The following is a 25,637-nucleotide window of genomic DNA, read 5'->3' on the forward strand; positions in this document are numbered from 1 at the left end:
TTTTAAGTAGTGTTTAACTGTCCTCTCACTTCTTTCCCTTAGGGAAGATCTTTGTCATTTAAGACCTTCCTCATCTGGGTTTTAATCAGTATTTACCAAGGTAGGAGAGAGTCATGAATTTATTGAACTGAGAATTTTTTATCTGCTATTAACAGTATAGCTTTTCAGGAGCAGGTTAAATTCCCAAAGCTTAACATTTCATCAGCAGTTATATATATTGCTTTCTTTTTATCTTGTAAATCGAGATTCCTGCAGTGTGCCAGGCCTATGGATTGGCATGGATTGTTATTTTTATTGATGCGTGTCGTCTAAAGAAGGACATGATTTTAATTAAGTTCTAATCCAGAAAAATTTCAGTGAGTGCTTATCACATTGCGTATACTTACACAGTAGTTTTCTTTCATGGAATGACAGAAGTACTGTTGAAGAAATCTGAATTATGTAATCAGTTAAAAGTAATTACACTTTCAACAATCTCTCACTTATTATTTTGTCATTTAGACAAAATCAAGTTAATTGAGAGTTCAACAGGTATATTGCTTGAAAAGGTATTTAATTTTCCTAACAGTTTTGTATCTTCATTGCTTTGTTTTGATTGCTTTATTTCACATGCAAAAAGTATGGTAAATAACACACCTGTTTTTTACAAAGATCAATTTTAACTTATATTTGAATAATAATAATAAAAAATACAGAGTAAACTTTCCTAATAAGCAATAAAATGTTCAGAGTGCACTTGAACGAAAATGTCATTGTAGAGTGTTTTATTAAATTTGTTTGTTTTTCGTAGGTGGTATTCTGATGTATGGAGCCCTGCTGCTTTTTGAATCTGAATTTGTACATGTTGTTGCCATTTCCTTCACTGCCCTTATCTTGACTGAGCTCTTGATGGTTGCACTGACCATACGAACATGGCACTGGTTAATGGTGGTGGCTGAATTTCTCAGTCTTGGCTGCTATGTGGCCTCTCTTGCATTTCTAAATGAATACTTTGGTAAGTAATAGTGTTTTAGCAAGGAAAGTTTTATATCAAAATTTTTAAAGTGTTTTTTTGTTTTGTTTTTTTTTTTCTCATTTTGGTTAGGAATTATGTTATGCTTTATGAAATAGAGCTTTCTCTGTAAGAAACTGGATTTGATTCATGTTGTTTTAAAATATTCTTCTGCCTTTTTGTCCTGGGTTTCAATTGTCATTTTTCCTGTTAATATGATTTATCCGGGTGATAAACCTTTTAATCAAACCTCGTATGCTCTTCCCCTCCTTAATCTCATCTTCCAGTAACAATCCAAGCTGCTCATCTTAAATTGCCTTTGAAATTTGTATTTCTGAAATGGATATGTTTTGATAAAATGAGAATCCTTCACCAGCCTGAATATAGGCTAAAATAGAGGCAGAAAGTTATTGATATTTTATATAATCAAATTATTTCGTAACTACAATAAGACTCTATTTAACTTGCTTTGTTCTAAAGTAGTGTGCCATACTTTCTCTTATAGTTCTCATTATTCATAATTCACAAGATAAAAGTAGAGAACTGTAAATCTTAACTGTCCAAGGATCTGAGTGTCAGAATAATACATACTTCTTTTTATATCACATTGTTTTTCAGTAAATTATCTTGGTCTTAGTGTGATTTTATAGATGTAATGTACAGAAATAAATAAAATAACTGTGATTATATCCCAGTATAGGAGTAGCATCAAGCTCCTCCTTCCTCTGTTTTACAGGAGATGATGAGTAAGATCTTTCTTGTTACTTCTTATAGCAAAATTAAATGTGCTATATGTTAGTTTCTAGTAATTGCAGAGTTCTGCTTTCACTCCGTGATGTTCCAGGTGTTCAGCACAAGGGTGGTGTAATTGCATTATATTTTTTGATCACTAAATGCTCTGCCACCTGTCTCAAGTGATCTCTTAACTTCCAGATTTACAAAGAGTTGGATTTTAATTTTACACACTATTTCAGGTTTTCCAAAGAACCTTTTTCATTTCTCTGACTCTTTAATAGTGATTATTGGGTTGATTCCAGAGTCTCCCCAGCCAGATGGCAAGAACATGTACAAGTACTGGCTCTTTGGTCCAATCTTCTAGGAACTTCATAACACAAAATTTGCTGCTTTGCCTTTTTAAATCATCCATGGTGATAGCAGCAAGTTTTTCTGTCCTTTCTAGTTATTTCTTAGTGAGAAACACCTCCAGGTGGTGTTTATAAATGTGCTTTAAAAATAAATAAATAAATAACAGGGACTTTGTTTATTATAAACCCTTCTGTAAAGGGGAGTACTTTGCTATCCCTGTGTTTGCTGGCCAAGCGTAACCAACTAAGTAAATGTTAGAATAGCTTCTTGTAGCCTGAGGTCTTAGCTTTTCTATTTTTCTTCTCCGCTGAAGAACATTTAAAAGATACTGAAAAAATACTACCATTTCATGAGCTCTCATAGGGTTGTATTTTACTGTGTAATCATTTTACTGTGACAAGGTGACAAGTATGACAACGTACTCAAAATCTGGAAAACTAAAAAGACTTGATACTGCTCTACAGCTGCATGTCCTGGAAGTAACTCAGTTTTTAGGTTTCTGAATTAATTGCATTCAGTGACTTCATTAGGCATGTAGCAATTATATGATATACGTGGGCTCTTAGTATGTCTAAGCAGGCCTAGGCTAAAGCAACGTATCAAAATTATATATTGAAATTTAATATAGAAATTGTGCTTAAATGAGCAAAGTTGGAGCACTAAAGCATTTATTTCGCTGCATCATTTTGAAGTAAACTTTCATCCACATTTAAAACAGTTCTAAACAGGTTGCTTATGCATTTAATTATACTTCAAAGATGACAGGTGAAGTGTAAGAAAACTGCTTAATTAAATTACTTGCAGCCTCAAAACATAACCAAATGAACCTATTTTCAATTTTTTTTTTGTTGAATTGCCTGTTTGAAACCTTCTGATTGTCATGTGAAAAGCAGTAATATTCCAGTCAATGCTACTAACATCTTTTTCCTTTTTTGTTGTTTTTTTTTTTTCTTTTGTAGCTAGTCTTCTTGTCTAATATTTTTTTCACATAACTTCTGTATTTTCTGTAAAACTATCCTTTCATTTTCGTTCTCACCCTTGTGTGACAGGTATAGGCAGAGTGTCTTTTGGAGCTTTCTTAGGTAGGTGAAGTTTAATTTTTCTGGAAGATAAATTGTGGGGTGGGAGGTGTGGAGGGAGGTGGGGGGGGGTGGTTCAGCAATTCTTAAGTATAACATGACCACTGCAAAATATAGACCAGAATTTCAGTAGCAAGTATAGAATGTCACTGTTCTTTTCACATTCGTCGCAGAAAGTAAGTAGCTTTTGACTGTGGCTTGTGCCAGTATAATTAATTACCTTGCTTTCTCCTTACATTTTTGGGCTTTGAATTAATTTCTCAAGTTTCATTTGGTCTAGTTGTTGTGTCTATTTCAGAGAAAAATGATCTGAATATAGAATACAGCATTCAAGAAAATTAGCAGAATTTCCGGTTGGGAAATTAGATTATAGTAGGTATGAATAGTTCAGAGAAGTAGAAAAATAATGATAAACTGCTTTAACGTTGAGCATGCATAACTCTTGGTACTAAACTGAGATCCCAGTTCCCCTGAAATCACCTTCTGCTGCAAAACTGCGTAAGGAGCATAAGGGGACTCTGAAGCTTTCATTTAAAGAAAATAGTTGGCAAAATGAAATGTTAACTTTCTCTCTGCATTGCTTTCTTTTCTTGATTTGTCTGTTCTTATTTGTTCTAATTTGCATAAGCAAACCCTTAAGAGAGTTTGAATGACGTTGCTCTACAAAAGTTCCAGCTTCCATGTTATCAGCTCCCGTTATTAGTTTTTCCACTTTATTTCTGCAGATGTTGCCTTTATCACAACTGTGACCTTCCTGTGGAAAGTGTCAGCAATCACTGTTGTAAGCTGTCTTCCACTTTACATTCTCAAGTACTTGAAGCGCAAGTTTTCTCCTCCAAGTTACTCCAAGCTTACCTCGTAAGAGTAAATATATTCCTACGGTTTATTTTGCTCACACCAGTCTTCAGAACATACATTCACCGTGCTTTAGTGTCTATGGATTTACACTGGACTAAAGAAACTAAGAAATAAAACTCAAAAGCGATCAAGTGAATAGAGCACAAACAGAGGAGGAAACATCTGACAGGTACATAACACAGAAGTACACTACCAAGACTATCTGAAATAACCTTTGTGGGTTTTTTTTTCTTTTTTAACTTGCTGATTATAAAATAAAGCTGAATTACTTTTGTTTTGACAATGCTTCTGAATTATTTCATTGCTACTGTAAAGGATTTTTTCCTACTATAATAATCTTCCGCAAGTTGAAATGAAAGATTCAGTGATTACAGAATTTCCCCATTTTCCTTTAATGTTTATATGTGGACAAACTCATTTGTCCATACTTACTATACCAAACGTAATACCTGTAAATGCCATTGTCTGTATTAGCAGCTAAATATTATTCCTCATCAAACATTGATAAATATGCACTATTTAAATTATGTACAGATGTCTGCATAGCACAGTATTATTTTAGGAGCCGTTGTCCTCTTCTGTACTCTTTATTTCTGGCACCAGTAAATATTACAGGTCTGTGATGTTGACAGCAGTTCTTTAAATGCACATTAAAACCAGATTGCACAAAAGCTGTTGTGTAGGAAACTAAATGATATATTCTGTACATCATTCCACTGTACCTGTTGGTCTATACAGATAACAAAGACATTGCTGCTCAGTAAATATGTTTTAAAATTTTTATTCATTTTGTATTTGTAAAACTGCAAAGTGTCTGAGTACATTTCTATATATGAAAAGTCCAGTAAACCTTGTATTAGCTAATATATTTTAATTGCCTTGTAATCTGTTTACTTGGGTTACTCAGGTAAAAATGAAATAAGATGAACACACGAGCATTGTGGTAGGAAAATGTCATCTTCCAAGTTGTAAACATTATGTTTTTATAACTCAGTTTGAGTGCAATCTTGTTTAAAAATCAACTTTTCTTTTTGCATGTTATCAACTGTCAATCATTTATCCTCGCTGAGTCAAGGCATTTTACAGCAGCTGAAGATTTGTTAAAGAAACTTACTCTGCTAAAATCTGAAGGATCCAATTGTTACGTGCTGTGCTGGAAAGTAGGATGTATTATTTTAGTTTCCTATTGTGATATAATTTCTCATTCTCAAGAAGTACATATAACAAATTTGGCTTAGTCTCACGCTGAGTGGAGAGGATTAGTATAATTACCCGTGCTTTATTTATTAAACATTGGTGTTGGTTTTTTTTTAAACACTTAATATTTATGTCATTTTCATGTCTGACTCTATGCCTTCACAGCACTCCTTGCTTGATACCTTATAATTTCTCCCTTGTGCAATCATAATATTGGATAAGTAATATCTAAGTAATAAATCTACTCCTGGGAGAGCAAAAGGGATTGCTGCAGAGATTTTTGGACTACACTCTATTAATTCTGTTTCAAAAGTTTTTCCTAGTAGTTCTTTACCTGCTTTTTTAAAATTTATTTTCATTCCTCATTTAAAAAAAAAAAAAAAAAAAAAAAAAGCAATAAAACCTAATTTTTGCTAAATAGTATTTATAGTATATGTATTAAATATTAACTATTGAGGTAGTGTTTCTTTTAATGGCACAACACTACAGAGCGGTTTGCTCTGTCCCTCTATAAACTCACTTCCATAAAAGCTCCACGAGATGTCACTGTTCTCACATCCTAGCAGAAGCTGTTCTTCATTGTATGTGCTTTTGGAAAGATACTCTTGGTTAATAGCTTCAGTTTAGTCCCATGGTCTTCTTTGTTGCTGATCTGCTTTAATTTTCTTGTTTGTTTCCCAATTAGTGGTAATTTCTTTGACACAGTAAGAAAAGTCAATGTGTGCAGATCTGTGGTATTGATGATGTTTTCTTCAGATTATCTTACAATTATGAGCTCCCAGCCATGAGACTAAAATTAAGTAGGTAAGCAAATGCTTTGAGTGTTGGTCATCCTGCATCTGTACATCACACATTTGATATTAGTCAGAAAATGAGAAAAAAGAGAAATCAGACTAAGACTGTAGAAATTATATTACCTAAACACAGCTGTCTGAGATACCACTGTATCCACTTTTACAGAATTTAGCATACATGCATTAAGCATGAGGCTGATGTGTCAGCAGATGGATAGATTCCACACACACACACCTTTTAGAAGTTGAGACAGTTTTCCAGAGCATCTGCTTTTTGAGAATATTTTCAGTTCACAGCAAAGGTTTAGTTTCAGTGAGCCCTTTGTTTTGAAGGCTGCAGAAGTCTGCTTCAGGTGACTCACTTTGCTTTTGAGGGTCAATCTGTTCCTACGTATACCAGAGAAGTTTGCATTCATTCATGTCACTCAGCCACAGCCCTGCAAAGGGAGTAGTGCTACCATATCGTAACAGTATGGAATTAACAACATGAACATAACATTTAAGAATTATAATAGGATACCTTTCAGTAGAAGGCTTTAACATACAATGGATTTTTGGAACCAAGTAAGTATAATCACAATTTCTGGCTCTTAGAATGATAGCGTGCCTGGTGTGCAGGTGATATATCAATTATTTCAAACTCTCATTCTGTTGTTTTTCACATCAAATTTTTGGGGAGTTTCGTTACCTTACATAAACAGATTTAGGCTGCGCATCTGCCTACACGGCACTCTTACTAGCGATCGACATCCTTCAGAAATATGTACCACGTATAGCACACACAGGAATATGATTTTCACCATGCAGATTCCATCAGAGACTGATTTACATCGCATAATCGTCATTGTTTTTTTTCAAGTGTGTTGCTGTCTCAAAGCATTTGGGTTGCTTTTAGATGGAACCTGCCACTTCGAGAGTGTATTGTCAGGTGTGTTAGACCTTGCTGTGTGTATAGGCGCCGCTGGGAAAGATGGTCTGTTCTGGGGATCATCTTCCATCCCCAGGTGGATGTGCACCTCTGCTCATGTAAGGTACACTGGTGGCGTCCTTGCAAACACTGCTGGAGTTTGATACTCTTTTAGCGCTGTCATCCCTTGTGAGCGAATTTCCACTTAAACAGTAATCGAACCATTTCGCTCTCTTGGATGCTGACCTTCCAGTACCGATTTCTGTTGACACAGAGATCTTACTCGCGATGTCAATACTCCAATTCCCCCGCCTGCACCCGCAGCTCCTGCTAGTCCTGAGCTTGTTCCCAGATACTGACCCAAAAGATACCACTTCCAACGAGCCCGCTTGACCTTGCGACGAAGTCTACTTCCCACCCAACCTTCGCAACATCCTTCCTACATGCTCTACCAGAAGCATTATACACTCGTGCGCCTCCAACAGCACCTGGATGACAAAGGATTTAGCACAGACAGTGTACAAAGTGCTAGGAGTCTGGATATCACTTACAAAGCAATGGTTGCGGGTGGCCAATTCTGCTCGCAGTGCTGACAGAGAAGCTTTTGTAGTTACTGCTTTCCTTCACGCCCATTTGAATTATAGTTTCCACAGTATTAGTCCTTATTTTTGCTGGTCAGAAAGGATGGAATTGGGCCAACAGTCTCTTATTACACTTCATTAATAACCAGTCTGTATCCAGACTGCTATTATAATTCATTTGAAACTTAAAGGCAATCAAAAAAGTCCTTCAACATCTCAGCCCCTGTAGGGAAGAAAATCAGTACAAGTGAAGAGTCAACACAGATTAAATGTTACATGTAAACCAACAAGATGTACAATGTCCTTAACACCATGTTAAATAGCATAAGAATTTCTTTTGTAAACAAAACACACTTAAAGTGAGATAATTCCCAACAAGCATTAACTGCCCAACAGATGCCCTCAGCAGGGTTCACAGCTGTTACTGTAAGTGAGAATTCACACAGCCAATTGCTAATAAAATAATTTTCTAATAGGGAATAGCACTTGAAGGCCTATTTGCTACTTCAGTGACCAAAAAACATGATTTTGACCCAAACATTCTACAGTGGAAGTTATACAGACTGCATACCTTGAACAGAATGAGAGGGTGCTCCATATTTAAGTTCTTAAATTCTGCTTTGTTCTTCCATTCCTGATGAGGCTGTAGCAAAACTACTGCTAAGATTTCTACTTAGGTCATAATCAGCAAAGCTAAGCATATAAATAGCCCAGGCTTAGTGAATACTCAGCCTTTCTGCCTTATGAGCTCTAAGAAAGATCATCTGCTTTAAGAGGAGAGGTTATTTTACATAATTAAACGTGATGGTATTTATGAGATAAGCTTTATTCTTCTAGTAGTAATCTATGTCTATTTCCTCTCCTCTTGACAAAACTAATAATAAAAAGGCATTCAATAGTAATGTTTCATGGCTTTAACCAAGCTGTATGCAGAATAGTCCTCTGTAATTCTTACTGGGAGCACTGCTTTCCATTGTTTCACTGTAATGTACACATCCAACTTGTCTGTGGTCCTCTCTGTTTTGCTGTATTTTGCTCCAGGTTCTAAGCATGAATTTGATTTTGCAAAGTAAACACACTGTGGGGGAAGAGAATTACACATCACTGGTTCAAAAAGTCTGTTGAAAACTGGCCATTTTGGCTGGGCAGTTGGGAGATATTAATGGATTCTTTCTAAGGATGTCTTTAAGGAGTAAGTGCGTGTACATGTGTTATGCATTTATTACAATCATCTATTGCCTTTTTGAAGAGATCTGGAAATTCCATGGTAAAATGCTCCCTTGGGGAAATCCTCTGTGCCACGTGGGCTCATCAGAGGAAGACGAGCTTTTATCTCCCTCTGCGTAGCAGTTGCTGGCAGCTTCCTCCTCTTGCCATTGAATTCTGAATTCATCTGCTGGGACACTGTTATGTATATGCTCCCACTTCTGCCCACAGCTTCTGGTTCCTAAAGTGCCTCCTCCTTTGTCAGGATAGTGACCTCTGCACAGCCGTTCTTTGAATAAAAGCTTGTGGCTCAACTCGATCACTGCTGACCAGAACTTATTCTGGCTGGAGGAGGGAGGTTTTCCAACTGGACATGGTGAAGAAGGAAGGTGAGGCAAACCTGGCCTAGCATGTATTTATCCCAATCCAAGTGTAACTAAAGCAATTGTAGGCACTGTTGTTTAAAAGTAAATTAATCATATAATTTTACCACATTCTGGGAAGGAGCTGAAGGGAAACAGCACTGAGCAATACTGAGACTTCTATCTTGCGGCTGTGATATCATTTTGAAGTTAATTGGCTTTACCTTTTGACTTTTGACATAAAGTTACTTTTGAGATAATAAAACATATTATAAATTGCTCAAATATTGCTTTAAGATTACCCACAGTTGAATGTCTAGAACCTGTGAAGGAGAGCATTTCAGGAACACAAGCCTGACAACAATAATCAGAATCCCATGCACTTCTACCTGGTGCTACTGAGTCTGCCCTACTTGCATCATAAGATGATTGGACAAAGATTTTTCCTGCCCAGAATTGGCCAGGATGGACTAAGCCAGCAGAGTCAAGCAGGATTCCAGAACATCTCTTCACCTGCTGTCACATTGCATGCTCATCACTGCATTAACATGAATGGTACCAGCATAAATGCAGCTGGTGCTTTGTTCTTCCCTCACATCAAGAGGCACAGGTGGAAGCAGTGCCAAGACAGAGACACCTCCAGTTGTTGAAGCAGTCGGCTTCTGTGTGAATGGGTTTGTAGTGCAGGAAGGGAAGCAGAGCAAAAGAAATAAGCTATCTCTACGTAGCCTGAAGCAGATCTCTTTTGTCAGGGAGTGGGAAGAAAGCCAAGCCACTAGTCACACTAGTGCACACCAGTAGTGCACTACTAGCTTGCCATCTGTCCAAAAACAATTACTTGGAAATGGCAGGTGAGGTGGGAGAAGGAGGTTATTCCTCAGCTGTAAAGTGGAGTTGGTGGGAGGCACTGATCTAGTACTCTCAGACACAGCGTCTCTCTTCTTGACAGGCGGGTAACTCGCTGCTGACCTGGCCATCAGAGCACAGTGAGTGATGGGGCTTGCTGCTGGAGACCAGGGAGCTCCCTCCAGCACCGCTGCCCTCAGGCTGCTACCCTGGGCCCAGAGACTGCTGTCACACTGCAAGCTGGGACCTGCAGGAAAATGTGAGCCAGCCACAGGAAATACCTTTTGAAGGCTGGGGAAAAACGGGAAGCATGCAGGTAAACTCAATGATGCTTGAGGCCCTACAGAAATATCCCCATTGTCCCCAGTACTGCATTGCTCACTGTGGTGCAGAACTCAGGCAGTGCTGTGCTGTGCCACCTGGGTCACCTGAGTCAGCACGAGGTCTCCCTTGAAAGCTGTCTTTCCTACGAGCTACCCTGCAGGTCACAGCACTGCCTGACTGCCCCTCAGCACCTCGCCTCTATTCCTGCTTGTCCATTCCCCTCTGAGCAATCTGGGCATGAAAGGCCCCTTTCAAACTGCAGCCTGCTGTCGTAGCTATTGACTCAAACAGTCACATCTACATGTGGCTCAGTGTTAGTGACTGCAGTCAAGATTTCATTTTTGTAGCATTTATTTTTAAGGACAGGACTCAAAAGTTCCATGGGAGAGACTCATCAAGTGATCACATGAAGATGGTGACTGAGCAGCTGCTTGGAGCTGAACTTTGGGCAAGCTGAATGCAGTATGCACACTTACAGTGCAACTGAAGACTAAGTTTAGTGGGAAGGCACCAGGTAAAGAGGCCTCCAGCAACACAAGAGAAAACATGAAAACAAAGGTAGTCAGCTCTTAAATGGGATCTAGGAGAGGTAGAGCTGGGCTGCACGCCTTATGGTAGCATAGGAGAATTGCCTTCACCTGTGCTCCCAGGGCTGACTTATTGCTCACCTCAAGTGATTAATCAGAGGTTCAGGCAGTTGCCATACACTTGAAAAATCTCAAGCTGATCAAAGTGGTTGGTGTAAGGAGAAGACTATAGGAGCAGAAAAGTATAGAAGCAGTAAACAGGTGATTTTTACCACCTGATAATTGTTACCACAATAAGTACGGACCCTGAGCAGAATTCTTGCAGCAATAATGCAGTTTATTCAGAGAGGTAAAGAGACACTTCACCTAATAGTCAAGAGATTTATATGTAGGAGAAGGTCTTGCCATTGCTGAGAATGAAAGGAAGTGAGGGAAAAATGACAATAGTGAAGATAGGGACTTGGAGAGTACTTTGATGATGAAGTAATGTCGCTAGAAGGTTGCAGTGAAACAGGGTCCAGTGAGTTAGGAGGGTCCTAAGAGCTTCTCTGTGTGACTCTGGAGGAAAGAAGCAGTATCCTTTTTATTACAAGGAGACAGGGCTTTCAGGAAAGTGGTAGACCTGCTTACTTAAAATCTTAAGAACATGGGAGTTTAGTGGTCTCATTTAAGTTACGCACAAAGGAAGGACATGGCTTTTAGCTGGACACTTGAGCATCCTACTTCATCTTAGGGATTGCTTCACTTGTGATTTTTTTTTTTTTTTTTTTTTTTTTTTTTAATGAACATAAATGTGCAGTATGATTTTTGGTGATGCTCAAGATCATGCTAGAAGCCAGCTGGTTAGCCTCCCTGTAATCCCGTACCTCCCGCTGAATTTTCTTCCCATCATCCTGGTGACTGCCATCAGTGTTCTCCTGAGCACGCAAAGCACTAAAAGCCCTGATCTGACACTGACCTGGTTAATCCCATCAACTCTGTCCAGAGGCAGGCAATGAAGCTGGTGAGGGGTCTGAAGCAGAAGTGTTGTGAGGAGCAGCTGAGGGAAGTGGAATGATTTAGTCTGGAGAAGAGGAAGCCTAGACCTTATCACCCTCTCTTGCTACCTGAAGGGAGGTTGTGGGACTAGAAGGAATGACCTCAAGTTGCGCATGGGGAGATTCAGGTTGGATGTTAGGAAATACTTGAGAGTGTGGTCAGGCCGTGGAATGGGCTGCTCTGGGCGGTGGTGGAGTTCAAGAAACATTTAGGTGTTGTACTTAGGATGTGATTTAATGGGAAAAATTGGTGATAGGTGGATGATTGGACTGAATGATCTTGGGAGTCTTTTCCTATCTCGGTGATGCTATGACTTTATGATTCTATGATAAGGTCAGATTAAACAATAGTAAATAGGTTTTTGGTTTGGTGTGGATTGTTTTGGTGGGGCTTTTTCTTTCGTTGATTATGTATTTCTATAAAGCAATCGAAGTTTCGTGTGAAACATGCTATTTTTACATCGACCAGAAGGGGGCAATAGGAGCTTGCAAATAACCAGCATCACTCAGCTGTAATAACCACAAAACTCTTTCAAGATACACGGTACCTATTTTCAAAAACTATGTTTCAGTAGTATAAGAAACAACCTATATTTCATTTAATGGATTATTCTTAAATCTTTTAGCCAAAGCAGAAATCACTGGCATGAAAAGAATATTTTTTCATTCCAAGCAGTCACTGTCAAACAAGAGCATCTCCACGCCTACATCTGGGGCTGCAATGCACAGGACAGGCTGTTTTTAATCAGAGCTGGTGTTGAAACACAGAGGGGGTTTCTGACAGCAGTCCACCTACGCTGGACTCAAGCCAATCTTGGCCACCTGGGACCTTCACCTTCTGAGATGAGTTTGTGGCTTCCCACAAACTTTTAATTGGGTTGAAGGGAGGAAAAGAACCCTTCATGGAAGGCCACCACAAGAAGCATTTACTGTGACAACCCACAGACAATGCTTCAGCAGCTGTGGGGTCAGCCAGACTGTGGGTCTGGCTTTCTGCCAGACTGGCCAGGCGGTATCAGCCTCCATGAAAAAGAAATGAGCTCCTGTGCTCCTGCAGGGCTCCGTGTTTCACTTCAACATGTCCAGATGTTCTCCTCCTAGGCACTCCTGAATCAGCAGTTCCACACAGCCACTGTGACAGGCATCAGAGCAGGCCTAAAGCAGCATCCTGGCAGCCCATCCCAGCCTGACCCTGCCTGCTTCAGATTGCTGCACTGCAGCTGCTGGGAGACTGAACTTGGGTATGCAGACCTTTGCCCCCATGCTCATCCCAAACTGCTCTTTTACTGCCTTTACCCCTTTGCCACTTGCGTAAAACCACTATGTGTCCACTTACTGGAGTGCAACCAGCAGAACCTGGAGCCAAATCCCAGATAACCAGACTTGGCAGTTTTGACTTGTGGAACCTGAGTAAAGCATTTTGTTGTGGCACAGCTTTTATAGCTGCACCAGTACTGGGCAGCAGGCAGCCCTCTAGCACTGAGTGTTAATAGCTTTGATTTCAAAGACACACCTCCAGCAATGGGCTTCCTAGACCTCAGAATAAGTCCTGAAGTATCTTGAGAAAATTTTCAGCCCTGCTCTTATGTCTGACTTTGCATAGCTGCCTTCTTCTAAAAGAATAAGCTCTTGGACTCTCATTTTCTGTCTTGTGATATTAAAGGCCAGGTTTTTCCTTTCTGGTTTTCTCCCATATTACAGTTTGGTGGGTATGTCCAACCTTCACCAGCAGGTCTGGGAGGTTATTCTGTCTTTACCTCTCAGCCTGACAAAGGCACTACTGTTTGCGTGTGCCTGTCTATGCAAATCGATTTCTCCTACAACACTCACACATCCGTGGGGAGCCTCCTTGTCATGCAGCACAGTTGAGAGGCTTCTTTAATTCTGTAATTTACTTAATGTGCTTAAAAAGCAACCCAAGAATAAAAGTAATCAGACTCCTGGGAGGAAGGGAGTAGAGAGAGGGAAGCCCTGAGAGCAAAGAGAAAGGGATCCATTTGTAACACCTACACAGCACATGTATGTTCTGTGCCTGCACTGCCCTGAGGTGGGGTGGCTGCTGCTGATATCCCACCCCAGAGCAGATGCCAGCTTGTTGCCCAGAGGTTGTTCTGTTTCATAGCACTTGTCATCTATCTCACTGCTGCTGGAATCTGCATCAGACTGTGCTCTAAACCAGAACACAATTTAGAATAGAGGAATGCTGGGGATCTTTCTGGTATTATTTCTTAACAATGAAGAGAACGGTTCCCTGGATTTGGAGAGCTGAGTGTGATGATATGTAAGTTGCTGGAGCTGAGGAGTTCCTACTGAACAACATCTGCATGGCCTTTGAGAAGCCCTGCTTCAGTACATGCCAAGCAGTTTCAGAGTCAGTCCTTTTGGTATCAGAGACTTGACTAGACAGAAGTTTGACCCTACAAATGTGCTTTATTCTAGTTGCTAGTGAATTCTTCCTCTCACATACAGAAACAGATGCAAGAGAAGTGATGAGGTTCTTCCTGAGACTTTCTGATTCTGCATTCTCATTTGGAAATCAATTTAATGCATTTTAATTGCCTATTTTCTCCTAGGTTTTCTCTTTAAAGCTATGCACCAGCTAAAAAATAACAAGCTAGAATCTAGCCAGGCAGGCTGCTAATGAGGAAGCTTGACTTGAGATTTTAATTTTCAGCATTTATTCTTCAAGATAGGTATTTCAGAATATAAGGGTGCCACAAAACAGGAATGTTGCCACCAACTAGTGGAGGAAAAGCACCAGGCTTGTGCCTCATTTTGCTGCACTAAGGGTTAGACACTTACATGCTTGACCAACCTATAAGAGTCTGGCAATGTACTTCAGGATTCTGGACCCTTCAGTCAAACCATCCCTGTAATAAAAAATAAAAATAATAATAATAATTTTTAAAAAAAAGAACACCCTTAGTGCCTGAAATGCGGTGTGAAAAGAATGAGGGAGATACAATTTAAGGTGTGAAGAAGGAAAGGAGCATGCTAAGAGCTCAGTCTCATGTCATCCTTTCAGGATCACCATAGTAAAAGGAACTGCTGGCTGTGCCAAGCTGATCCAAAGGCTTCTCAGAAATCCACCATCCATGGGGCATTCAGCATCTCCATCACAGCCCTTCATTTTCAGTAGCAGGCACTGTACTGTAAGTTTATCTTTTAGTAGCTGAAAAACACCAATCCCATCCCTGTCCCAGGCTGCTTAAAGACAGAGACCTCTTGGAAAGAGTCCAGCGGAGGGCCACTAAGATGGTGAAGGGCCTGGAGCACCTCCCCTGTGAGGAGAGACTTAGGGAACTGGGTCTGTTTAGCCTTGAGAAAAGAAGTCTGAGAGGGGACTTGATCCAGGTTTATAAATACCTGAGGTGTGGGAGCCATAGTGGCGAGGCTGGTCTCTTTTCAGTAGTACATGGGGACAGGACTAGGGGTAATGGGATGAAACTACAGCATAGGAAGTTCTGCACGAATGTGCGGAAGAACTTCTTTACAGTGAGGGTGACGGAGCACTGGAACAGGCTGCCCAGGGAGGTGGTGGAGTCTCCTTCTCTGGAGATATTTAAGACCCGCCTGGACGCCTTCCTGTGTGACGTGGTGTAGGGAGCCTGCTTTGGCAGGGGGGTTGGACTCAATGATCTCTAGAGGTCCCTTCCAACCCCTACAATTCTGTGATTCTGTGATTCTGTGCTGTCTTTGGAGATAATGAGCAGCTCCTGAAGGCAGGAGGGCAAGAGCTTCCCACTGTGCTCCTCACCACTGGGCTGCAGTACATCATTGCCCACTGTACTTGGAACGTGAAGGATGCTCCTCAGCAGTGTGTAGTCCCAGGTGAGTGAATAAAACTTTGGTCTCTCCTTTCCTCACCTGGAAAATACTTTCTCCTTCCATATCCTTCACCTGCTGAAAACAATGGGGGAAGAAGGAGTGGGAACTGGTGTTTGGAAGTGTCTGCAATAAGGAGCCATAGTCAAAATTGCTTCCAGAGTGGTCCAAATCCTATTCATCTGTGAAGCTGAACCCAGAAAAGTTTCAAGTAATAACTTTGAGTTTGTTGGAGTTTAACGAGGCTGACAGCACGTCAGGAAACAAGGTCAGTAAAAAGTATGCAGCTGTTGGATGTGGAATATTGATATTAAAAGGATAAAACTCGGGTTGGAGAAGAGAGAAGTGCAATAAGCAGGAGTCTGTGCATGAGGAGAGCTAACAGGCAGGATCTCCTGGAGCTCAGCTCTGGGACTTGCTGTGTTTGAGAGTTCTATACAAATGAGGCTGGGGCCGGCACAAGCTGCTGGGTGTCCAGACACAGATGATGTCATGATAGAAGGGGAGGCTGCTGATAAACTTCAGGAATGCACCAGCTACAGGAGGATTTGGAGTTGCTGGGGGAATGGGCTAATGCAAAGAAATTCAATATCACAGAATGGAAGGCTATTTGTTTGGAGTGAACCACTGGCACACTCAAATGCAACTTTAATGAAACAGAGCAGGAAGAAACTAATGAAGAAAAGGCCCCAGGCTGGTGGTGAGGAGCGGCAGGGGTAGCAGCAGCCAAACAAATAACAAGGCAGCTGAGGTTTTGGAGGAGAGGGATCCTGCTGCAGCAAGAGAGCTCAGGGCTCCACATCGAATCGCTCTGCTCATGTGGTGAATTGGATGCTGTCAGCATGGTGCTCAGAGCCTGCAACCTGATTACAGGGATAGGGATTACTGAGGGCACCAAGCACCACTGGAGCAGCCCTTTGTGCCAGTCAGCTCCCGGGGCCTCGGCACTGAGCCTTTACTTTTTAGCCACCTGCCTCATTTTGGTGTCCCTAGCAGTGCCCAGAAGATACCTGCCTTTCCACGTCCAACAGCTGCACAAAGCGGACCTCAAGTGGGGCACCACTGGGGCGAGAATCACCCCCTCCCACCTGCCCAGGATTCCGGATTTGGGGAGGAGTGACAGAGCTGCTGCTCTGAGCTCACATCTGTTTAATTCATCCTTCTGCACATGGGTCTGGTGTGGCTGTCTGAAGTCTGTCCTTACTTTAGAATGGTGGTGTCTGAATGGGTGGCTGTAGCTCCAGAGAGGTGTAAGGCTGTTTTCCTGCAGTCCCTGGCTGTGTGCCTCCACAGTCACTTACTGAGAGCCCACTAAATCAAAAGCCAGGTAAACCAACAGGGCCCTCGGTGCCGTAATGAGACCGGCCACAGGGTAAATTGCAACATTATTCAAGCACACAAAATTCCTCTGCTGGCATTTGTCCTGCTAAGCACAATGCACTTTCAACATGGTGAAGTGATTTCTAGCAGCCTCTGCAGGAGTCTGAGCCTGGGGGATCTCAAGCTGACCTGAATTCCTGCCTCTCCACCTAATATGTCCTTCTGGGGATGTGGGGCAACAACTGGCCATCACTGGGCCATATTCAATGGGTTTTGTGAGAGCATCATGGTTGCCTTTTCAGAATGGTGTGGTATTGGCCAAAACCACCAGCCATGTGCTCACTTATTAGCCAGCAAACTTCACCACGATTTTCAAAGCAGGGGACTAGAAATGCTTCAGCCATGGATGTGCTTAGGGAGACTTGGGACTTGTACACCTCTGGTTACAACAAATGAAATCTTGAACAGACACTGAAGATTTGAAGCTGCCAGGATCCAAAAGATGAATGCATGGACAGAGATGGACATTAGCATATGCATCATGAGGGCTGCTCCTATTGATTTATTATGTTGGCCTACTATGTCAGAGGCAGCAGAGGTTGAGCCTTCCACCAATATTGCATTCCATCTTGTTGCTGTATGACAGGTGGCAGCAGAGGGGCAGTCTGATAAAAGGGTATCTGACATGGAAGCACATGAAACAAAGATGTGGCACTAAATTCCTCCACATAGAGAAAATGTCATTGATTGATGCTGCCTGGATATTAATGGAGACCAAACAGAGGATGTGAGCACACTGAGGTGGTGGGTGCTGCATTTCAGCAGTGGCAATGATGACAGTGGGTCACCTCCACTGGTGCAGGTAAAACAAGCATGGCACACAGGCTTTTTAATGCGCAGCTAACAGAGGGATCTGTGTTGAAATATATATATATATGGTGATTTGGAGGTGAGAATTTGCGCTATCAACTATTGTTATTGTGTTCTGGTTTCTGTTGTAATGTCCATGGAAATAAATAGGAGGCATTACTTTCGGAGGGACCTACGTATGTAGTTACGGATGGGAAGGCACCCAGGACAAACTGACTTTGTCCCAGATGGTTAGCTTTGTTGATCCACACGCTGGATTCTCGAATGCTGTGAGTATAACTGTAAGAAAATATTCCGTATCGGCAAACTCTGGATGCAGAAGGAACCCCCTCCTTGATCTCAGAACACTTCTGCGCAGACGAAGTTGAGAGCTCCCCAATTGAGGAGCCATTGCGCAGTGAACAGCTCAACCCGAGCCCTGCAGCAGGTTGGGGCGCTTCAGGAACAGCAGCCTCGCCGTGAGGCGGCCACCAAGGCGAGCTGGCTGGGGAGGCGGCGAGTGCACGGCCGAGCCCTGGCTCACGTTCCCGAGGGGCAGAGCCTTCACAGCCCCATAACCCCGCGGCAAGAGGCGGGGGCAGCGCTGCAGGAACGATGCTGCAGGTGCTCCCCGGTTGCCTTCGGCCAATGCTTTATTAATATATTTTTTTCTTTTTTTGTCTTGTGCGTGTGGAAAGAGCCGTAGGTTTGTGTATTGGAAGGTCCAAATTAAAACCAGCAGTAGCCGTAGCAATGACAGGTGAGGTTTAGCCACTCGATTTGGGAACACGAAGACCACGATGTCCCCCCCGCAGGGCTCGGCTGAGCGTGTGCGCCCCGCGGCCGCTCGGCGGAGAGGACCCGGCACCGGGGAAGCGGCTTTAAAAATGGCCAGGGCGCGTTTGCTACAATAATTCAATGAAACAACAGCCGTCTAAAAATAGGGTTGTTTTCTGTACTAAGCTCCTTTTAACTCCGTTAGTCATCACCAGCTCCTAAAATAAGACCCGTGTAGCAGTCTCTCCTAGTAGCGGCTGTAAACAAACCCCGGGAGGCGGCGGAGCGGGGGACGGGCAGAGGAGCAGCGCGGAGGCGGGCCGGCAGCGGGCGGCCCCGGGGCCGCAGCGTGGGGAGCGCCGGGCCGGGCCGGGGGCGGCAGCGAAGCGTCGGGGCCGGGGGCGGCCGGGGAGACCCGCGCTGCGCCGCCGCCGCCGACCGCCCGTGACAGCTCCGAGGCCTTGGAGCGGAGCCACGGTGGTCCGGGCAACGGCATTAAACAGGAGGAAACAGACGGGGGATTCCGTCATTTCAGCGGCGAGGGGGGAGGGGGGAGGCGCGGCCAGGAAAGGAGAGTCCCGAGGAAGAAAGCGCGGCTCGCACCCGCCCGCGCTCCGAGCCGAACCGCGGAGCTCGCCTCGACCGCCGGGCGCTGCGCCGGGATACCCGCCACCGTCGGGGCCGCGGTGACGGGCGGTGACGGGCGGACGGAGGAAGGGGGCGCTGCCGAGCGGCCCCCCACGCCCCCTGGCGGCACCCCGGACGGGCCCTCCCCGCGGCGAGCCGAGGTGCCGCCGACTGGCAGCGGGCAGGTGGGAAGGGGCCGATGGCCGCGGAACGGCGGCGGCCTCTCCGCGTTTTTCTCGAGTGGAGCCCGTCCTCCTTTCTGCTTCGGTTTTGCCTTTCCTGACGTGAGCGGGTCGCTCCGTCTGGGGGAGGGAAGTTCCTCGTAGGGCCCGCCCGTCGGTGGGGAGTATTGTTGCTTGCAGATTTAGTGGAGGAGTTCTCCCCAACGATCCGCCGTGGCCTCCCGTTCCCCGGGAGCGGGCAGGGTTTCGTTTATATTGGGTTTATTTTCAACCACATATGGGTGTCACGCACGAGATTTACGATGATTTTTTTTTCATGTGCCAGATACGCTCCAAACCAACCCAACTCCCCGCTATCCGCCGTTTAATCCCAACAGGAAAGTCTGGCCCGGCCCTGCCAGCTGTGGGGCAGAGGGAGGACGGAGCGGGAGCGGCGCGCCCGTCGGGGCAGCCGGGGCATCCCGGAGGCGGGAGGAGGAGCCGCCGCGGGCTGGAAGCCTCTCCTTCCCCCGCTACGGAGTGATGAGATGCAACTGCGTTGCTGAGATATTTACAGAATAATAATAAATAAAATAATCAGAATAAATCTGAAGCGACTGAAACCGAGTCCACGGGGTCTGTTAGTAATTTAGCAGAATGGGATTTTCCTCTCTCTTGCCTGCCAGTTGATGCTCTTTTCCAAATTTCCACAGGGGGAAGCCTGCGATTTTTTACATAATGATTTCAGCATGCAGGGCCGCCTCTCCCCCCTAGCCCCCCCCCTCCCCCCCGTCTCCCTCTCTTCCCGGCTCCTTCTCCCTTCTCCCGCGACCCCGACTCGCCCGCTCTCCCAGGAGCGCCCCGGGGACCCGCGAGCGGTGGCACCGGGCGGGGGACGGGGGGCCGTCGGTGCCCGCCGGTGCCCGCCTCCCGCTGGCCGAGGCCCGGCTGACATCACGATCCCGGGGCGGGGAGAGGGGCCGGGAGGGGAAGGGAGGTGGGGGGTGTTTTCCAGCTTTAAAAAGGCGGCGCCGGGCGCGCAGCCCTGCGTCAGAGCGAGACTTCCCTGCTCCGCTCGCCCGCTCGCCCCGTCACCTCCTGCGGCACCCGGCAGCCGAGCGGCGCCCGCCGGCCCCGCCGCCCCGTCCCGCCGCCGCGGCGCGGGCAGTGCCTCAAGTCCCCTCGCACACCGCCCTCCCCTCCATGCCCCGGCCCCGGGGGGGCGGTGGCGGTGAGCTCCCGTGCCTTCGCGGCTGCGGCTCCCGCGTCGGGGGCGGCGCGGCCCCTGCCCCCGGGGCGTGAAGGCGGGCGGGGGGCGCGGGCGCGGGCGGGCGCCGAGGGGCCGGGGGCGGCCCGGACGCGGCGCCGGGGCTCCGCCGTCCCGCCGGGTGGATGCCAAGCGCTGCCCCGCCGGCCGCCGCCGCGCCGCCGTCGCGGGATCCAGCAACCAGCGGGAGAGAGAAGCCGCCGGCGGCCCCGCAGCACGGAGCCCGCCTGCTCGGCAGCACCATGAAGGCGGCGGAGGAAGGTAACGTGCGACGGGCGGCGGGCGGGAGGGCGGGCGGCGGTGTCCCCCGGTGTTTCCCCGCGGCGGGCCGGAGGTTCGCCGGCGGCCGCTTGCCAATAGGTGTCTCCTTCGCCTCTCGCACGGCGCCGGCTCGGCCGCGCCACCGCTCCTGGGAGCCTCCCGCGGGACCCGGCTGCGGTCCCGGTCCCGGCTCGGGGGACGGCGCGGGGAGCGCTGGGTCCGGTCGGGGGGAAACGACCGGGGAACACCCCGCAGTTTCGGATCTCATCGGTTTGGTGGAGGGCAGAACGTACTCCGTAACCGCAGCTCCCTTGCAGAGGGTCGGTAGGAAGCCGCCCACGAGAGGGGCCCGAGGCAGCGCCGCACTAGCGCCGAGCCCTCCCCATCGCACCGCGGCAGACCCCCGCCCCGCCGACACGGACGTCCCGGCCCCGAGGGGGGCCGCTCACTCTGCCCTGGCTCCGAGCTGCCGCTCGCGGTGCCCCGCGGTAACCCCGCTGCAAAGAGAGCGCTGCAAACACGCCGGCAAAGTTTCTAGAGAGAAAGGACGCGGGCGTTGGGGCTCGGGAAAGGTTTTGTCGGTCGTTGCTCGTTCGGACTGGACGTCTCGGTGCCAGGAGCAGCGTTCCGCTGGAGAGGGGACCGGCTGCGACCTCCTGTGCCAGTCGGAACATTTTTCTCTCCCCGGAACATCGTTACCCAGCACCGCACTGGCGACGCTTTCGCACGTCGCCTTTTCGAGCCAGAGCGGGAGGCCGCTGGGGACCCTGCGAATGCTCCCTGCGCATCGCTTCGAGCCCGGAGGGTTCGGGCCGCGCCCCGGGCTGCCGGGCTCTCGGGTCCGCCTCCGACTCGACCCGGTGCCTCCTCCGCTCCGCTGGGACCGAAAGCTGGGAAGAAGTTGGGGCTGGGTCGCGTCCAAGTGCGAGGGGTTTATCCCGCAGCTCGGCTCGGATCTGTCCCAGGAAGCTGCAGAGACACGCAGGACCCCTCTTCTTATTTGTTTCTTTCTTTATTTTCACTTTTTTCTTCCTTTCTTTCTTCTTATGTCTTTTTTAACATGGAAGTTTTCACCATAGGGGTTTATTTCGGTTGATGGGACCCTGCCTATGCCCAAGCTATGAGCGGCAGCCCCACTTCTGAAGCAGGCGAGCACATTTTCAGAAGAAAGCTAATGAGTGCTGTAACTCAACGGTGTTGGCTTTTGTCCCCTTCGACCCCTCGGATCCTTTAGGGCTGCACTCGAGATTTCAGGCAGCGAATGTCCCCCGCGTGGGAAGTACGTGAGGAACCAGCTCACGACACGCGAGGAGCTCAGTCTCCTGTCAAAGAGGTTCCCCCTCTTTAGTCCTCTGGCATTTCTGATGCCCGTGTTAAAATGTCAGCAGCCCTCCTCGGTAGCTGTGCCACGTGGATGTATTTTTAAGAGACTAAGAGAACAAGGCCAAAAGCTGTGTCCCCATGCAGGAAACACGTCAGGGAACCCCACAGGTCAAGATCGCTGCCTGCAAAATGAGGTGCCTCCTGACAGCCAAGTGATGACAACCAAAGAAAATGGGCAATTTTACAACTGTTTGGGAAGGAACTCAAACAAAGGGTCCCAGCAGAAGGAGTGGGCACAGCCCCACAGACCCCGCTCTTCTCCTAGGACCCTGCGGGGTGCGGAGCCCAGCGTATAACTGGGGCTTAACGCTGTGTGCCATTTCAAGTCTCCCTCGGGCTGCGTGCTGCGGCCTGCGGGGTGGGGCTGCTCTGTGCCCGGAGGCGTTGAGGATGCCCAGGTTTACCACAGGGACGCCTGGGGCTGAGTTTCAGGCTCACTCCTTTTGCTCTGCCCACTTTAACGGCATTAAGGTTTTTAAGTGGCCCGTTAACCTTTACTTCTGTTCCTACACACGACATCGCTTTAATTTTACCCCTCTGTGCACCTTTCCTCTTCCCCCAGGGGAAAAGTGCCAATGAAAACGTTTTACTGACGGCAGTGATATTCTGGGAGCCGTCAGACGCTCCGTACACAGTCTGGGACAAATCACCGACATGCAGGTACCACATGCGGGCAGGGCGGCACACGCGGTCCGTGCTGTCGGACCGAGGCTGTGCGTGGTGACACATAACATCCAGCTCGTCTCCAGCCTGTTCTGCATCCGGAAGAATTGCGGCCCCGCCGAGACGGCAGTTCCACGCGGAGCGGCTCCGCTGCTGCCGAGGCTTTTGCGCACTCGGGTGATTCACCCCGAGCACCGGGTGTGGAAGTGGGGACCGGCGGCAGCCCAGCAGCTCTTGACGCCTGGGTCCGGCCCGCCCAATGACTTCCCGTTTCTGTCCCAGCGTAGACACCTTCCCCTGGGGTCCCGGTGAGCTCCGGCTGCCGTCGAGCCGCCTGAAGCACGTCTGGGCTTCAGCGCGGCCCGGCCCAGTGGGGAGGGGAAAAAGCACGAGAAGCTCAGATGGAAAAAAAGTGTGTTTTCCTGGCACTTTGTAGTGGAGATTTCAGCCATGAGCCTGGAAAATGGTATTCCCTCGGTTTATTAAGGGAATACCGTTTCCATAACTGCTTTAAAAACTATTCCTTTTGAAATCTGGCCTTCAATCCTGCGAGCTCCACAGCAGCAGCGAGCCCCAATTGCTGGGTCGGGGAAGTCGTTTGTACATCGGAGCCTTCAGAACGGGCTCTAAATGGCACGAGTTTCTGAACACAGGTGGACACTACGTCCTCCTGCCCGCTTGACCTCAGCCGCCTCGAGCAGCAGAGTTCTGCGGGACAGGGCAGCTCCGCATCGCCGCGGAGGACATTTGTGAGGTCGCCGGGGGGGGGCATTGGTGAAGTCCCCGCAAGTCCCCTTCGACCCGGAGACGCGTCCTTCCAGCACGAGGAACTGCTACTCGCGAGCCCCGCTTCAACACGCTTTTTATAGCAGCTGGCACTAGTGGGTGCTGCAACGAAGTAAGATTCGAAATAATAATAATAATAATAAAGCCCAGCCTGGAGCCTCCCGGTTCACAGACGAGGAGCGGAGGAACCCTCGGAGGAAGGACCCGGGCAGCACTAAGCGCAGCGTACCCCGCCGCTCCTCTGGAGCAAATGCTCCCCGGCTCCCCGAGGCTGCCCGGCACCTGCGGCAATGGCCATTTCTTCGGGTGACCACAGGTGAAAGCCGCCTGCCTCCCCGCTGCCCTCGATGCCCACGCAGGCGGGCTCGGGGGGTGGGGGATGCCACGGCCTGCGGCCCGCGCCGGGAGCGCACGACGCCGGAGAGGGGGGGGAGTAGAAGGGGAGGTGGTTTGCATCGACCCGGAAACATCAACAAAGCGAGGGAGGCGGATCAGAGGCGGCGGCGGCGATAGCGAGATCGGAGGCCGCCCGTCGGGCAGGGCTCACATTACTTCTGCCGCAGCCCGGGCCGCCGTGCCGGCCGCGCAGCCCAGCGCCGCGGAGCGAGAGCCCAGCCACGGCAGCAGGTGTCCCCGCGCGACGGGGCGGGCCCGACGGGGGCGAGCAGGGGGCCGAGCCGCCGCCAGCCGGGTGCCGGAACGGGGCGGGTGTCACCGCGGGCGGCGGAAGGCATGACCGGCGTGGAGGCCGAGCAGGAGTTTGATTTTGATTTTCTCTTCGAGTTCAAGCACAGCGATGAGGGAGGAGGCGGAGGTGGGTCACTGCGAGAGGCGGCGGGGGCAGCGTCGCCGAGGAGGAGGGATGCTGCGGCCGGCCGGCCCCGGCGGAGACGTGCCGGGACGGGGCGGTGCGGCTCTTCCGAGGGGGTCCTTCCCGAGCGGAGTCGGCGTGCGGCGGCCGGGGGCGGCGGGCTGGAGTGGGGGAGCGGCGGGACCGATGCTCGTGCTCCGCGCAGCCGGGAAGAAAGCGAACCGAACTGAACGGTGCCCGCGGCCGCCCGACGCTTTCTCTTTCGGTGCCCTTGTGACTCGGAGGGGAGCCGCGCCGGAGGCGGCTGCGAGGAATGTTTTAAACTTCGCGATTGTTCGGAGTTGTTCAAACAGCGGGAGCTTTTCTGAGGTTCCGACCGAGCTGTCCTCGCTGGCTGCCAGGGGAGGGGGTCTGCGGATGCGGGGCGGCAGTGGGAGAGCGGGGCCCGCTCAGAGCCCTCCTGCCGTGATCTGGAGCGGGTTGGGCTCGGGGTTGCCTGAAGGTCATTTGTAAACCAAAATAACGGTCCTGGATTTGTCGCGGGTCGCTGCTGCCAACCCTCTGCGCGGCTGCTGCTCTGCGACTTTCTTGCAATACTTGAAGTAGAAACGGGGTGAGTGAGCCCAGAACGGACACGCGCAGAAAGCTGTCGTCGTTTCCCGGTCCGAGGCCGGCTGTTATAATTTCAGTGTTAGCAGGTCACCCTAAAAAGTTCGTGTGTAAGCGAACGATTTGATGCTGTCTCAGTTTCTCAGCCAGAACTTTTGTCTTTAAATCGAGGCATGTTCCCACATCCTTGCCCGTGTATTGCAGCGCGCTGGGACGCAGCTGCGCACAGTGCTCCCCTGTCACTCTGCACTCCAGCAAGCCTTCAGATTCCAAACGGTTGCAAGGAGCTTCTCGGTTTTAGAAAATGAGGTTTGAAGAGTGTCACACCAGGCATTACAGATGTAATTAGGCATGTAGAAAGAGGAGGAGTCCGAACAAATGAAGTGTCAAAGTCCTGGTGAGAAGAGGCAGTGCTGAAAGCATGAACTTCAGCACCCAGCTAGATGGGACTCAATGTTTTGCAGTGTAACACAGTTACAGTTACTGCCTCTCTGAAGCCCCTT

The 25,637-nt window shown here is 47.8% G+C and overlaps 3 protein-coding genes across 13 annotated transcripts in view; all 3 read left to right on the forward strand.

Annotated features, from left to right (window-relative positions):
- ATP9B (ATPase phospholipid transporting 9B (putative)) overlaps nucleotides 1-5,138 on the forward strand; it is a 152,317-nt gene extending 147,179 nt beyond the window's left edge. For 3 of the 5 annotated variants that reach the window (XM_015854785.2, XM_015854783.2, XM_015854786.2), the window contains 4 exons: nucleotides 43-100; nucleotides 791-994; nucleotides 3,127-3,159; nucleotides 3,882-5,138. In XM_015854785.2, the coding sequence (XP_015710271.1) occupies nucleotides 43-100; nucleotides 791-994; nucleotides 3,127-3,159; nucleotides 3,882-4,018 (432 nt within the window). In that variant the 3' untranslated portion in view covers nucleotides 4,019-5,138. Of the gene's footprint in view, nucleotides 1-42; nucleotides 101-790; nucleotides 995-3,036; nucleotides 3,160-3,881 lie in introns of all 5 variants that reach the window. The other 2 variants (XR_001553320.1, XM_015854784.1) reach the window with 2 other exon arrangements.
- Nucleotides 5,139-16,975: 11,837 nt separating this feature from the next.
- Nucleotides 16,976-20,656, forward strand: LOC107309748 (translation initiation factor IF-2-like). The gene is made up of 3 exons (XM_015854780.1): nucleotides 16,976-16,992; nucleotides 18,844-19,515; nucleotides 20,209-20,656. The coding sequence occupies exons 1-3, from the start codon at nucleotides 16,976-16,978 to the stop codon at nucleotides 20,654-20,656; spliced, it is 1,137 nt and encodes a 378-aa protein (XP_015710266.1).
- A 58-nt stretch (nucleotides 20,657-20,714) lies between these two features.
- NFATC1 (nuclear factor of activated T cells 1) overlaps nucleotides 20,715-25,637 on the forward strand; it is a 111,900-nt gene continuing 106,977 nt past the window's right edge. For 6 of the 7 annotated variants that reach the window (XM_015854787.2, XM_015854791.2, XM_015854793.2 and 3 more), the window contains exon 1: nucleotides 20,715-20,882. In XM_015854787.2, the coding sequence (XP_015710273.1) occupies nucleotides 20,747-20,882 (136 nt within the window). In that variant the 5' untranslated portion in view covers nucleotides 20,715-20,746. Of the gene's footprint in view, nucleotides 20,883-24,209; nucleotides 24,529-25,637 lie in introns of those variants that run through there. The other variant, XM_015854789.2, reaches the window with a different exon arrangement.

Source organism: Coturnix japonica, chromosome 2, assembly GCF_001577835.2.
Source record: "Coturnix japonica isolate 7356 chromosome 2, Coturnix japonica 2.1, whole genome shotgun sequence".
NCBI lineage: Eukaryota > Metazoa > Chordata > Aves > Galliformes > Phasianidae > Coturnix > Coturnix japonica.

Excerpts from the sequence above, each read along its gene's own strand:
- LOC107309748 (XM_015854780.1), top strand. Across the intron at positions 19,516-20,208 it reads CTGGGGGAGGGAAGTTCCTC|GAGCGCCCCGGGGACCCGCG; the intron begins GTAGGGCCCGCC and ends CCGCTCTCCCAG.